This window comes from Silene latifolia, chromosome 10 (assembly GCF_048544455.1).
Source record: "Silene latifolia isolate original U9 population chromosome 10, ASM4854445v1, whole genome shotgun sequence".
Classification (NCBI taxonomy): Eukaryota; Viridiplantae; Streptophyta; class Magnoliopsida; order Caryophyllales; family Caryophyllaceae; genus Silene; species Silene latifolia.
In genome coordinates, this window is record NC_133535.1 from 56,324,290 (window position 1) to 56,339,855 (window position 15,566).

At 38.2% G+C, this 15,566-nt stretch overlaps 1 protein-coding gene across 1 annotated transcript; it reads right to left on the bottom strand.

Annotated features, from left to right (window-relative positions):
* Positions 1–9,165: 9,165 nt before the first annotated feature.
* LOC141605641 (uncharacterized) lies at positions 9,166–15,072 on the bottom strand. Its single transcript, XM_074424505.1, has 7 exons — positions 14,980–15,072; positions 14,609–14,857; positions 13,874–14,113; positions 13,197–13,308; positions 12,888–13,062; positions 10,100–10,340; positions 9,166–9,662 (listed from the first exon to the last, which is right to left on the bottom strand). Exons 2-7 carry the CDS (start codon positions 14,790–14,792, stop codon positions 9,373–9,375), a joined length of 1,242 nt encoding a protein of 413 aa, XP_074280606.1. The 5' UTR covers positions 14,793–14,857; positions 14,980–15,072; the 3' UTR covers positions 9,166–9,372.
* Between the last annotated feature and the right edge of the window lie 494 nt (positions 15,073–15,566).

Consider the following 15,566-nt stretch of genomic DNA (forward strand, 5'->3'; position numbering starts at 1 on the left):
GTTTGTTGTTTTTGTCTAAACCCTTGGACATTACACCGCAAATTGGTATATCGAGCAAGGTTTTAACACGATTCTATCTTGTGTTAGTCTTGGGAAGGAAAGTGAGTTCATTTTTACCCTAACTACAACAAAACTACAAAAAATAACCCATGAGTGAAGAGAGATTTACTGGTATTGAGACCGGGGTGGATCGGATAGCAGGAAGAATCAATGAACTGGTAAATATTGTCAACACTCTTGCAGAAGGAGTTCCTAACAGTGCCACCCTACGAGAGGCGGAGGCGGGGGTAGAGGCTTTGTTGGAGCAGAAGAGGACAACCACACCACCAGGAATATGGAGAAGACATGTCGAATCGATGAATCTATGGCGAGGGCATCTACATGGAGAGAGACAAAGATATAAAGGTAGAAATTCCTGATTTCCATGGTAGTTTAAACCCAAGATTTGTTAGACTGGATTAGAACCGTTGAGAGAGTCTTTGAATTTAAGGGATATATCGACAGAAAGCTTTCAAAGTTTCTATCCTTAAATTCAAAGGTTATGCCTCACTTTGGTATGAAACCCCGAAAAGCCGTAGAATGAGAGAAGGCAAGGAACCCATTAAATCTTGGCTAAAACTTAAAAAGAAATTGAAGGATAAGTTTATAGCTAAAGATTACACACAGATATGTTTATCAAGTTAACCCAATTAAACAAGACCAACAATCTGAGTCTTATCTTAGAAGCTTTGAACAACTTACCCCGCAATGTGAGATTACCAAAAGCCCGAATGAAAATTGCTAGGTTTGTTGAGGGCTTAGATCCTAAGATTGCTATAAGAGTCGAATGCAACAAGTCCGGTCCTTTGATGAGGCAACAACCTTGCATTGAGGATTGAAAAGATGGGAAAAGCCAAGGTCATCGCTTCCAAACCCCTTACCGATCCACTTTCAAACCTTTTTCTCGGGGTTAGGATTGGAGAAACTCCAAAACTTGCAACCCAACCAACACCGCATAAGGGGAAGAGTCATGTGAATCCTAGAACCAACACACCTGTGATTGATGGGAAAATTAAATGCTTCCAGTGCCAAGGGTATGGCCATTTTAGGAAGGACTGTCCTTCTAAGAGAACCTTAACAAAGAATGGAAGTAGAACAAAGGGGAGAGGGAAGGTTTGGTTCGATGAGGAAGATGAGACCACGATAATGGAGGAAGTGGAGACGAAGGAGAACCAGAACAAGATGCGCTTGGGCCCCCGATACAGTCACAACTTAGTCTTGTGGAGGGTTATGCATTCCCAACACTCACCTCGGAAGCCGATCAAAGATCCCGATATTCGAACTGGATGCACAGTCCGGGGGAGGGTTTGTAACCTAATCATAGATGGGGGAAGTTGTACAAATGTGGCATCAAATGCCATGGTTAGTAAACTCAACCTGACAACTCAAGAGCACCCAAACCCTTACAAGTTGAGATGGTTGAACAAGGGAGCAGAAGTGAGGGTGGACAAACAATGCTTGGTTCCATTTTCTATTGGGAAGGTGTATAAAGATGAAGTCTTGTGTGATATTGTCCCAATGGATGCCTCGCCACCTACTCCCGGGAAGGCCATGGGAGTATGACAGGAATACCACTCACCATGGGAAAGATAACATCTATAGTTTCAAACATGAAGGCAAGAAGGTCACCCCGACCCCATTACCACCCAACCAGAGAAACTATGGAGGTCCAAGTATGCCGAGGAGAACAATGGTGTGCTATTTCTTTCTCAAGCGACCATGATCAAATAAATGAAGCAAGAACAACCTGTCTGGGTGTTACTATCCAAAGAAGTAAGCAAGGAAGGGATCCCCGAGATGCCCGCTGGTTAGACCATTAATTCGAGGTATAAGGAAATGTTTCCAAGAGAGTCGCCTAGTGGGTTGCCACCATTGAGAGGCATTGAGCACCACATGACCTTGTTCCAGGCTCGGTGCTTCCCAACAGCCAGCTTATAGAAGTGATCCAGCTGCTACCAAAGAATTGCAAAGCCAAATTGAGGAACTTATGAGCAAAGGATTTGTCAGGAATCTCTCGATCCTTGTGCGCCCCTACTCTACTTGTTCCAAAGAAAGATGGAACATGGAGGATGTGTACGACAAAGAGAGCCATTAACAACATCACTCACAAGTACAGTTTCCCAATACCAAGGTTGGATGACATGTTAGATGAGCTCAGTGGTGCCATGATATTTTCTAAGATTGATCTCAGGCAAGGGTACCATCAAGTCAGGATAAGGGAAGGAGATGAGTGGAAGACCGCCTTCAAAACTAAACATGGACTATATGAGTGGCTTGTGATGCCATTTGGTCTTTCTAATGCACCAAGCACCTTTATGAGACCGATGACTGAGGTGCTAAGGCCATGTTTAGGCAAATTTGCGGTGGTCTACTTTGATGATATCTTGGTTTACAAAGAAGAAAAAAAGAGAGCACCAAAACATCTTGAAACCGTGTTCGGGATCCTCGGGGAACAAAAGCTATTTGGCAAACTGGGAAAATGCACTTTTATGGTTGAAGAAGTGGCATTCCTAGGGTACATTGTCTCTGGGAGGGGAATTACAATTGATCGGACAAAGTTGCAGCCATTCAATCATGGCCAACTCCTAAAACAATCACTGAGGTGAGGGGGTTCCATGGATTGGCCTCCTTTTATAGGAGATTTATCAAGAACTTCAGTTCGATTGTTGCTCCACCACGAGTGTATGAAGAAAGGAGAGTTCCACCGGACCGAGAGTGCTCATCATCCTTTGAGAGGATTAAGAAGTTGATGTGTGAGACCCCTATTCTCGAAATTGCCGGACTTTGATCAACTCTTTGAAGTAGAGTGTGATGCCAGTGGGGTAGGCATTGGTGCGATCCCGATCCAAGCTCGAAACCTCAGTAGCTTACTTCAAAGAGAAACCGAATGGAGCTAAATTAAAGTATTCTACCTATGACAAGGAATTTTATGCAATTATCGTGGCGATCATGCATTGGAGTCACTACTTGAAGCCAAAGCCATTTGTGTTACACTCGATCATGAAGCTTTGAAATATATCAATGGTCAACACAAATTGAGTCACGACATGCTAAATGGGTGGAGTACTTGCAATCATTCACCTTTTCCAAAGAAGTACAAAGAAGGAAAACAAAATGTAGTGGCAGATGCACTATCAAGGAGGCACTCCTTATCACAACTATGGGAACCAGGGTCCTTGGTTTTGAGTTCATGAAAGAGATGTACAAGGAAGACCCGACTTCTCCGAGGAGTGGGTCACACAGTTTGAAGGGCATAGGGTTCCAGGGAACAAATACTTGCTGCAAGATGGGTTTCTATTCCAAGGGAACAAGCTCTGTGTTCCAAGGGGTTCATACAGGGACCTCCTAATCGGGAAGTCCATTCAGGAGGTTTGGGAGGGCATTTTGGTGTTCGAAAACAATGGACATACTACAGAATGGTTCCATTGGCCAAGAATGATGGGGGATGTCCAAAATGTGCTCGAAGATGTTCAGATGTGTCAAATGGCTAAGAGTTCCTTCCAAACTGGCCCATATATCCCATTACCAGTACCAAGTAAGCCATGGGAGGATGTGAGCATGGATTTTATTGTTGCATTGCCAAGGACACAGAGAGGAAAGGATTCAATCATGGTTGTTGTTGACAGGTTCAGCAAGATGGCCCATTTTATAGCTTGCAAGAAAACAGATGATGCTGCCAGTGTTGCTGAGCTATACCTAAAGGAAGTTGTGACAGGTTCAGCAAGATGGCCCATTTTATAGCTTGCTAGAATGACTAGACTGAAAGTAGGCATCTTGAACAGCATCCTGAATGCAGTTACCTATCACGTATGGCGGCAAAGAAATGAATGCAGGCATGACATGAAGCTTATTAGGCCGGATGGCTGTGTGACCATGATCAAATACGAAATCAGGACGAAAATTAACAACCAAATCAAAGGCAAGCTAGCTAGGAAGGACCTAGTGTGGATTGAAAAACTCATGTAATTTCTTAGTATGTTTATGTAGTCTGATGATTTAGTCAGACCATAATAGTTGATGTAATTTTGTGCTATATTAATATAATTTACCTTTTAACAAAAAAAAAAAGGAAGTTGTGAGGCTTCATGGAGTTCCAAAGACAATTGTTTCAGATAGAGATACAAAGTTCATGAGTTACTTCTGGAAAACTCTATGGAAGCTGCTCAAAACAAGACTGTTGTTCAAGATTTCTCACCACCCCCAAACAGATGGCCAAACCGAGGTCACCAACAAAACCCCTGGGTAGGATTCTCGAGATGTCTTGTAAGCAAGAGTCTAAAAGATTGGGACATCAAGTTGGCGGCGAAGAGAATTTGCCTTCAACGATCACCATCAACTCAATCACTCGGTCATAGTCCTTTTGAGGTTGTCTATGGGATTAATCCACTAATGCCTGTAGACTTGTCATCTGTACCAAGAAGTGAGATGAATCATGATGCTAAGGCCAGGGCGTAACAACCATGAAACTCCATGAAACTCGTGAAAAGGGAAATTGAGAAGACCAATGAGAAGTACATGAAACACCAAGGTACATCGAAAAGGAAAGAATTTGTTCCGGGGATTTGTCCGGGTTCACTTAAGAAAGGAGAGATTTCCAAAAAGAAGAAAGAACAAGTTAATGCCAAGAGCTGATGGCCCCTTTGAAATTATTGAGAGGCTTGGTCCAAATGCCTACAAAGTGGATCTCGGAGAGAGTAGAGGTGCATGGCACTTTTAATGTAGGTGACCTAAGTCCCTATTATGAGGATGCTTTGAGGGGAGGAGTCATCGGGCTTGAGGACAAGCCCCTGTTCAACCAGGGGAGGTTGCGGCAGGAGCCACACTGACAGACACCCCACAAATGCAAGCAGCCAAAACAACACCACACCCATTCCAGAAGCAACCAAACCGGGCTAAGTTTAGAGGCTAATAGGTACGAGTACAAGCCCAACCACCACCGCCACCATGGCCACTGGTTGGTCACTAAACTAGGCTCAGAAAAGTCCTAGGGGTCCAAGGAAAAATCACAATGCAAGTCCTAGAAAACCAAGTCGACAGAATCGCAAAGAAATGACAAACAACAAAAGCAAACTTTCCATTTCTGGCTAAACCATGAGGAAAAAGCACACAAAGAACTTTTGGCTTGTCTTCCCATATACCCGATACAACCTAGAGCCAATTTTAATGCCAAGGACTCAATCATTTCGTCCTCAAGTGCCTACATTCAACGTAAAAAGCCAAAGAATGCAAAGAAAGGACCACAACTCACATCACACCCGCATTTCTCTTTTGTTTTCATTCCATTTTACAATTAAGAGCTTTTAAACCGTTGTAATATTGTACTTGGACTCTTACCAAAGATGTGAGGAGGGATCCTGACCCTTGGATGTAGTTTTCTTTCAAGTTTGTAACCTAAAAAGGCCTATATAAGGACCTCAACTCGATCGTTGTAACACAAACGGTGATTTATGAATGAAACCCGAGAATTCTCTCAAATTTAAACCTCTTAATCTTGTGCTTAGTCTCGTAGATTAGAGTCGGGCTTGATAATAACTTTGTGCTTTGACCGTGGTTATTGATTAAGTACTGTTAGTAGAGTATAAACTTTCCGTCTTTGAGCTTTGAGACCGTGGTTAGTTTAGCTTTACTTGTTTGTTTCATTGAGTCTTTCCCGTGTTAATCAGTGGAATCTCTTAACTCTAACACCCCAAATTGTTAGCTTAATTCCCCGTGAGAATTCTCGTGGGTTTTATAGTTGATAATTATATCCAAAGTTCCCTCCTTTCAAATCAAATCCCGAACTGTCTCAATTACGATCCTTTGTGTCTCATCGTCGATTGATTGAGTCTTAAAAATACTTTGAGTCCTCTAAAAATCCTGGAAATTTACTCAGAGTTAGTTCTCATATCAAAGTAATTTACTGCCAAGTTTCATGATTTTAGGAGGTCAATTCATAATTTTATTAAATAGCACAAGTTTATTGCATTCCTGAGAACTTGTCTTGTTTCTGCTGGTTTGTTTGTTGTTTTTGTCTAAACCCTTGGACATTACACTGCAATTATAGTCTAATAGTAATGCTCTCACAGTACAATCATAATTCGTAAATACAATTTTATACTCATATAATACATATACAGCGTATATAATAACCCGAACCACTTTCTAAAACTTCATAAAACTAATGTTTATACGATGTATCTATATAAGATTTTGTACTACCAACTTCATTATGAATTGCAATCACCTCACACTATATTGCATGTACAATCATATTAATGTCGCCCTAAGATCAATTTTTCTATTTCCTATCCATTTCCCAGTGTTAGATTTTTGGTGCTTTTTTTTTTTCAAGGAGTCGTTATTGTACGAAGTATAGTTTTAGCTTTGTCAATATAAGTGCGGTTATTCCACCTCCAAGTTCAGTGTACTTCAAATCAAATAACATAAAAGTATAGGCAAAGATTCACATATGCAATAAATTATAAAACGACATAACTTACTTTTTCTTGATGAAAAATACTGATAACTATAAATTTAAGGCCCCTTCGTGAACTTCTGCAACTAATTTTGCTTAGCTTATTTAAATCCTTCGTGTGCGATTTACATATACGTCCTACAAAAGGAAGATCGGAGTAAATTCATTAGAATACATCAAAAATAACATGAACTATAGTGTATAGTCTACAATAAAAGGAGAACCAACAAATGCAAAAATAAAACATCATTAAAAGATGCAGAGAATAAATGATAAAAATTTGTAGGCTAGGATGGGGACAAAGGAGTGGAGTATATGACTGAGTATATATAGCAATTAGCAATATCGAAATTTGACTGAAAGTATGATTCTAATGGTACACGATCTTTTTTTAGTGTTTTATTTATGTGAAACGTTGAGATGTAAAATTGTTTGATTCTAATGGTACACGATCTTTTTTTAGTGTTTTATTTATGTGAAACGTTGAGATGTAAAATTGTTTGTCATTAGAAGATAAGATTCTCATTAAAAAAAAATTATATTGTTTGTCATTAGGTTATCTTTTTGTTATGCAATTATATATATAGTGTTGTAGCAGCAATAATATTGCTTAAAAGCGTTTCAAAAAAGTTGGAGTCTCTCTAATCACTCGAAAAAAGCTTCCTTTAATAATATACATAGATGGTTACCTCCCTTAGATAAGAACTCTCCCTTTTCCTTGCTCTCTACTCCACCCGCCTACATCGTCCAACACACCCCTTCATTTTATGTTATTTTCTTCATTTTCTTTCCGTCTTACTGTTAAATCTCCATAAATATTATTTAATAAATTTAATGAAATACATTCTACCATTGGCCTTACCCTTTGATCTTGACTAAAAGAGCGAGGTATTACATTATGAATGGTTAATAAAACGCGTGGTTATTGAGTATGTGGTAACTTTAGACTAAGGATGTCTTGTGGGATTGTGGTTATTGTTTTTGTGATAATTGATTTTGTTAGAATAAGAATAGTTGTGGTTATGATGGTGGTGGATTGATGATTTCTCGACGCAAGTGCAAGGGATTGGTTATGTTAGGAATTGATATGATAAAGATTAGATTGGTTTTGGGAGTGATTGAATTTCCACTTGGAATGGATTTAGAAAGAGTGTGGGGCTGAGGTGACCTTGGCTGAATTGCTCCTTATGAGATAGATGGTTTTTTTTTTTTTGTCATCTCCAGAACTTGAAAGTTATTGGATTCTTGTATAACTGAAATAATAAGCATGAATCAAATACTAAGGTTTATAGCAGAATTGACAAAGTTCTTATAAATGCTAAGGCCCTGTTTTTTTGAACTGAAATTAATCTGATCTGAACTGAACCGAACTTATAGGATCTAAATCGAATCGAATCAACTTATAGGAGCCGAATCGAATCAACTTATAAAATCTAAACCGAATCAACTTATAGAATCCGAATCAACTTATAAGATCTGAATCGAATCGAATCGAACTTATAGGATTCGAATCGAACTTAAATTAAGTGAGGTATAGGATCTCGAATCAACTTATAGGATCTCGAATCGAATCAACTTATAGGATTTGAATCAACTTATAAGATCTCGAATCGAATCGAACTTATAGGATCTCGAATCGAATCGAATCGAACTTATAGAATCTGAAGTGAACTTAAATTAAGTGACTTTAAATCCAAAAGAACAGAGCCTTAATGGCTTAACAAGTTCCCTGACTGTCATGCAAATTTCTTGCGTGAGGGACTGTAGGATCATTGTCCACATTTGATTAATTTCCGGGAAAATGTGACAAGGAAGAATACGCCTTTCAAATATTTTAATATGTGGGCAATGGAAGAGCAGTTTCGGGATGTCAGATTATGTCTTTTGGAATGAGGTGGAATGTGACAAGGAAGAATACGCCTTTCGAAATATTTTAATATGTAGTTAGTATTATTGAAAATTACTCATCAAATGAACTCCGAAAACTAAAAATTGAGTAAAACACTCCAAAATGAAATAAGTAAGCAAATAATCGGAATGGAGGAATATAGTTTAAAGGGGGACGAAATTAGAGTTGGGTGGAAAGTAGGGAATAAAACTTTAGGGGGTTGGATCGAGTTAGAATTCCAAACACTAAAATAAATCAAATCCATTCCAACTCATTCCGAAAGACTTAATCTGACACCCCCATCTTATGCACAAAACAAGCCTATAAATGTTTTATTCCTTAATGATAGCAATGGATTTGTACTAATGTGTATACGTATACCAGACTCCTAATTAAATGAAGAGTGAAGGGAGACTTTTGGAGAGAGATTTCCAGGTCATAGAGGGGATACTCTACGGGAAAGTAAAGAAGAGAAGTTCAGGGAAGAAATTCAGGCGGTTCATGGCCAAAGTACAAAGTAAGGCTAGGGATACCAGTGAGGGCAAAATAAGCCAACACAACTTTTATTAATTTCAACCTAACAAGGGGGTCACTCTATACACACACCGGTAGTACAAGCATCACACTGTGATTCCCGTGGCAGCCTGATATACTCCCACCACACTCCGACTCCCGTGGGAGCATGATATACTCCAACGGCTGGGTCAAGCATAAGTCCCTACATCAAGATAAGGAACATGACTTATAGCTCCTTCATTAAAAATAAAAAAGGCGAGTTTCTCCATCAAGGAACAGACTATAGCTGCATGTCAGCAACCAAAAACCTTTACACAATCAAGTTTGCTGTTAATTTACAAATACTTTTTATTTACATTACTTGATTCACGCACAGCCAAAACACACTCGGAAAGCAGTAAAACGTCAATAACATATTTGATACATCAAAGTTCACAAACACGAGTTATAGCATCACGGACTTGCAAATTAAAGCTTAGAACTCTCGATCAGGAAAGAGAATAGGAGCAACCAAGGACCATATGTACAGAGCCGCAGTTGCCCATCCAGTGACTATCCGGACCCAAACAGATGGCCAGCCGACATCAACCAGCTTACCACTCTCCCCAACTGAGGTCGACCATCCCGTCAAAAGCATTGCTGAGTACATACTTGCGAGAGAGAAGATGAGATGAAAGAACGAGTAAGAGTATGTGACCGGCTTACTCCTCTCCTTTTCTTCTTCTTCATCGGCTTTGTCCAAAGGAAGTAACGGCCGTCCGCCACCTTCACAAAAACCCAGCAGTCGTTTACAAATATCAAGGGAGCTTATAAGTACATGAATAGGAAAACATCGACAGACCCCTACGCCTGGATTGGTAGGAAAGATGTCAAGGAAAAGGGAGGGAGACAATTCCACCAATTTGGTTACTCAATTGGATTGGAGGAAGCTATATTTCTCCCTCCAAGCAAAATCAATCTTTCTGGCATACAGAAGATTTTGAAGGACATTGATATATGGTTCACAGCTCTCAATTAACTGGATAAATGTTTCAAAAGTCTTTGAATGATGAAAAGTAATCACAAAACTGGGAGAAATGTTTCACACCTCTCATTAAGCATGACTGGGAGGAATGTTTCACAATTATTTTCTCACCAACACGAACCAGCAAATGCTATGCGGGGCAATACAATTAAAATGCAATAATATAACAGTCCACTACCTGCACGAGGTGAGCTTGGAGGAGAGAGAAGGGTTGTAGAAGAACCAGCACGAACAGCAGAGTAGACAACGGACAGTACAGTAGTCATCAGCCCAAATGTAAGTGAGCTTGTTGAAACAGCTTGGGAGTGCTTGTGAAGACCATTGCAATTATAATCCCGGGGTTCACTAGCCAGTCCACTATAGCACAGGTACATGCAGTAAAATGATATAACTGACGCCGGCAAAATGCTACCATTGACCTGTGTTTTCAAATTAGTTCAGGGTGCAAATAAAATCATCAGAAACCACCTTCCATTAATATCTTATGACACTGACCTAGAGGAAAGATGGGAAGCATAATTTACAGCAAAATTATGTTATCAGCTAAATCATTTGTTACTCATTATTGTATACTGCATTAAGACAAACCTGCCCACAAAAAAGCGGTACTCAGAATTCAATACGAAATATTCCCTCCAATCCAATTGATTGGTAACATGCCTTTTTGCACAAGTTTTAAGGTAGAAGAAAATATAAGGGGTAAAATTGGTCAGATAAAATAGAACGTGAAAAGATTAAGAGGGAAATTGAATCTTAGAAAGTAATTTTTTTTTTTTTGGTGAGGGATTGTGACCAACTTATGACGGCAAAATTGTCAATATTTTTACCAAATAAGGAATGTTCACAATGGATTGGATTGTATAAAACTATAAATATGGAAGTTGTTACCAATCAATTGGATTGGAGGGAGTATAAGGTTAGAATAAAATAAAATTATGACTACAAATACGAAAGTTTCAAGTACTTGATGGATGTTTAAGCAAAGCTTTTGGAGTCCATAAACAGAGGTCAAACCTAATTGGTACTATATTAAAAAAAGTAAGGACTTTCAGAAAGCCCAAATAGATGGAAATGTCCTCAAATATAGATGCACAAATTGTTGCTAACTTGCTAATGCTTCTGGCTTCTTGTATTATATACAATCAGTGTTGAGAATTGGTAGAATCAGCTTTGTTGCATTGAAAAAAAGAAATTGAGCATCTAGAAAACTCATGCAAATAAGGTAAGGAAATAAGTTGTTAAACCCAATAATGCATCTACTAAATACATTAAATATTTTTCCATAACATTAATGTTTTTGGTTACATTAAAAATTATTGTAGTTGATTTATATTTGTATCTCAATTTTTATAAAAGAAGACTAAGTTTTAAATTTACCTACAGGTATAGATTGAATTTTGGTTCTGTTTCCCTTCCTATTCCCTGTTCGCCCTTTTCTTTGGGACGTACTTTTTCACATACGAATTTTACTTTTTCACATACGCTTTTTACGAGTTTACCTTTCTCAATTTTTTTTTCCTCCCTCAATCAATTGAGATTTTTTTCATCACCTATGGCAACCCACCCTCCGGCAACCTACCCTCCGACAACCCAACCGGCGAGTCGGCGACCACTATCTACTTCTTCGGCTACCCTATACCGGCATCCCCGTTCCCCAAAATGCTCAAAGAAAGCATTCCAAAAATGTAGATTTTCACGTAACAATGCATGATTATCTAGGCATTTATGGTTGTTTGCACTAACAAATTAGGAGGAAGACCACTCCTTCAACAATTTGGACATGTAAAATTGGTTTACTTAATTATTGATTTATCTTTAAAACCTATAATAAATCAGTTAAGAGACCGATAAATCAGATTGGTGTAATAATTAATTTTGCCAATTGGGATTGTTGCTTTTAGTGATCTACTTCACCGAGGACTTTCTTATGAACAATGTTGCAAGTTGTGAAGAATCGTGCGATCTAACACAAGTCCTTCATCTTTAATTTGCTGCTACAAGTAAACTGACATCCTTCTTGCTGATTGGAAGTGTGTTTTTACATTTCACCAACCCTAATTGACAATAATTGATAAAAATAACAAGACATTTTAATTTAACTAATTAATAAACCCTAATAATAATAATTAATAAGTAAGTAAATCACTTCACGAATTAGAGAATTATGATCCATTGTCACGTTTTTAGAGCAATTAGGTTCAATTTTAAGAAAAAAAGGTACATATAAGATTAATTTGATTAGGTTTATGAAAAGGGTATGATATGGAAAGTTCATGAAAAAGTGTATGCGAAAGAGTAAAATCCGTATGTGAAAAAATAATTCCGTTTTCTTTTTATCTCATTGCATTTTGAGGTGAGTGATTCTCCATTGACGGTTCTAAAGAATGATTCATGTTAGATGACCCCAAATTTTGGGATTAAGGTTTTGATGTTGTCGTACAGACCAAAAACCTGGATCCTAACGCAGTTTCTACAAATCTAAAAACTGTTTTGAGGGGAAAAAAACTATATTGTAGTGTTTATATATTGGTCTTTAGTCTTTTTACCAAGAAAATTGCTCAACTAACAAAGTCATTAAAAATAAAAGCACAAAATCGCTACTTCTGCTTCTGGTTTTTTGTATATTGATGTACACTCAACCTTGAGAATTTTTAGAACCAATTTCTGTTTTGTTGTTTACAAAAATAAGTAATGCATCTACAAAACCTATGGGCAACGGTAAAAACACTCATTATTTTGCACAGGCCAAAGACCTGGATCCTAACTCAGTTTCTACAGAGTTTCTAGAAATCTGAGAATTTATTTGAGAAGAACTCTATATTGTGGTTAATGTATTATGTATTGGTCTTTCGTCTATACCAAGAAAATTGCTTAACTAACAAAATAATACATCTATAGAACCCACATGAGCAAGGGAACAAAATAAATTAGTTCTGGCAGACAGCAGCAGAAAATTAATTACTCACAGCAGGGTGTAGAGCCACTATTGCAAAAGCAAATGCAAAAAAGAGCGTTGTTACGATGAAAAAGGTGTTGAGTCCACAGTCTTGTCCAGATGGTGTAAAGAAATGGAAGAGAAGAGCGGAAAAGCCAAATGTCGCCACGTAACAAACAAGTGAAACGATACAAAGAGCCGCATACCTAGATCCAAAGAAGATACCCAAAATAAGTAACAAGAATATAAACCACACAGCTTATTAGAAGAAGCAACACTGAAATTTTATCCTTCACTATAGATTTATAGAAGTTCAAGAGAGATAAGAGCATAGCACTACCAGAACTGCTCATCATATCCAACCCATTTGTCATTCCATCCATGCACAAAATCCAGCAAAAGCACAACTTGAACAAAAAGGAAAAATCCAGCCCCAAACTTAGAGGTAGCCTCTGCAACACGGATATATTCATGGGATTAGCTCGGACGTGAAAACCAAAACGACACAAACAATCAGATATGGCAAGCTTTTGAATTTTGGTATATGATGGTATACTGAAATTATTCAATCAATCGATTGATGTCGGTTTCAATGCAATTTCATTACATGTCACTTGGAATTGACAGGCAAACATTGACACAACCTGGAAACATGACATGAACCTGGCACAAAATTAATGGGTTTGAGTTGAGACTTGATGACCCATTTATATAATAGGCTGGACATGAAGCCAGCATGAAAATTTAGTCATTGCAATGGCAGAACAGTTTGGAACGAAGGTACAAGATTTAGTCATTCCAATGGCAATTTATATAATGAAAACATGCAGCACTATAGGGTTATGTTGATGAATTTCATCATGGAAATTTAGTCATTCCAATGGCACAGAAGTTTGGAACAAGGGTACAAGATTTTAGACTTTAGACAATAAAGTGGAAGCCGTTAAAGAACAAAAGGTGCAGCAATTGATTTAGTCTCTACAAGTTTCGTATGAATAGGAAACGACAGGAACATACCATAGAGGCTAATGATTCCATTTGGAACAAAGAACATCAAGAGTACAAGGAGGCACCAACAAATAACTTTCATCATCCAACCACCGTGATGCACACTATCACGAGGATCCTTCTGATTCTTCACTCCAATCATCATAACAGCTAGAATGGTGAAAAACAGAAAATTTCCCAGGCTTACTCGCAGCACAGCATCGGTTTGAAACCATTCCTTATCAGGTGTATGCTGAAAATAATTGATCCCTGCATTAACAGCCGATAAATCAGTATTCTCATTAGCAAATCACACTTGCTGACATTGCTGTACTAATTTGCGTTTTAGAAGCATCCTTCAGCACAAGTAAAGCAAGAAAAATCTGAAATAGATACATCGTACTAGTATTGATAATAGCACTAGCACGTCGAAAATTTAACGCAGACTACAAAAAAACAAAGAAACTACCAATCTATGGAATTAGGCACAATGATCACCGATCAACACCTTCCTAAAAAGATGGCAGTTTCTATTTTTATTTTATCAAGGGCATCGACTTATTTGATGGACACACAAAAGTATTGATTGAAAAGAAGATCTTACAAAAAAAATTGAAAAGACAAGCAAGATGATAGACAAAAGAATAAAAATGATGAATTTGATAGATGAACCATCTCACCCAAAACCTTAAGGTGATGGTTGAGGCCCAATAATTATACGAAGTATTTATTTCCTATTAGAATTGATTGAAAAGAAAATATTACAAGGAATCTTCTCGAGCAAAGGAGCAGCAACTTCGCGAAGAATCCAAGCAACAATCAAGGAAAGGGCGAAAAGACCGCAATAAGCGATGCGAGCAGAACGACGGCTAATTCCGGAGACGACAGTCCTACAAGCGTCGCAAGCGCAAGCCGCGCAGCATGACGCCAGACATGATGCTGCCCACATCTTTTCTTCTTCTTCTTATTTGGTACTACTACAAAGACAGCACAATTCGACTCACAAACAAATGCCTGAAAATTAGAGCAAGTAAATTAGGGCTGATCCCATAAACAAAAAGTTAACGAAACCCTAATTGCTCACAAACGATCGTAGGGGTTGATCGCAATTTTAGGAACTGAGAAAGGGAGGTTACCTGACGAATGGTCGAATGGATGGAACAAATCGCGTTTACGCAAAACGCAAAGTCTTTTTTTTTTTTAGACAACAATGTACTATATATATATATATATATATATATATATATATATATATATATATATATATATATATAGAAATATAAAGAGTAGCTACAAGAATCCATTACAAACCCAAGTGACATTACAACTTAGAAAAAACTTGATACGGCTAAAGCTATTAGACAAAGAAACTGGAGCAGACGACTTGTTGCAGTCTTGCATCACACGAAGAAGTCGGATGCTACTGGTTTGGAAAAGTACGTCTTGAGTCCAAATCGAGGCAAAAGTCATAGCCTCAATCGAGCTAAAATGCTGATTTGAAGATGGGAAGAGCAAAAGCATTGTAGAACCTCGTGTGTGATGTGGTCGTTACAGAAAACTTTAAACGAACCAATCAAAGTTTTCTTGTGAAAAACCACCTCCATCCTAAAGTAATAAGCAAAGTTTTGTGGGCTAGAGAAAACAGGGGTAACGACTTCAGATAAACAAGCAGAATGATCATAGGCTTTTGAGCGAGAAGTGAAATGACATTGTTGTTGGGACA

What these genes read in the sequence shown, in the direction of transcription:
- LOC141605641 (XM_074424505.1), bottom strand. Translation starts at nt 14,792, where the DNA reads ATGTGGGCAGCATCATGTCTGGCGTCATGCTGCGCGGCTTGCGCTTGC. An exon ending in TGGAATCATTAGCCTCTATG is followed by an intron (nt 13,309 to 13,873) that starts GTATGTTCCTGT and finishes TCCGTGTTGCAG; the next exon opens with AGGCTACCTCTAAGTTTGGG. An exon ending in TAGTGGCTCTACACCCTGCT is followed by an intron (nt 10,341 to 12,887) that starts GTGAGTAATTAA and finishes TTGAAAACACAG; the next exon opens with GTCAATGGTAGCATTTTGCC.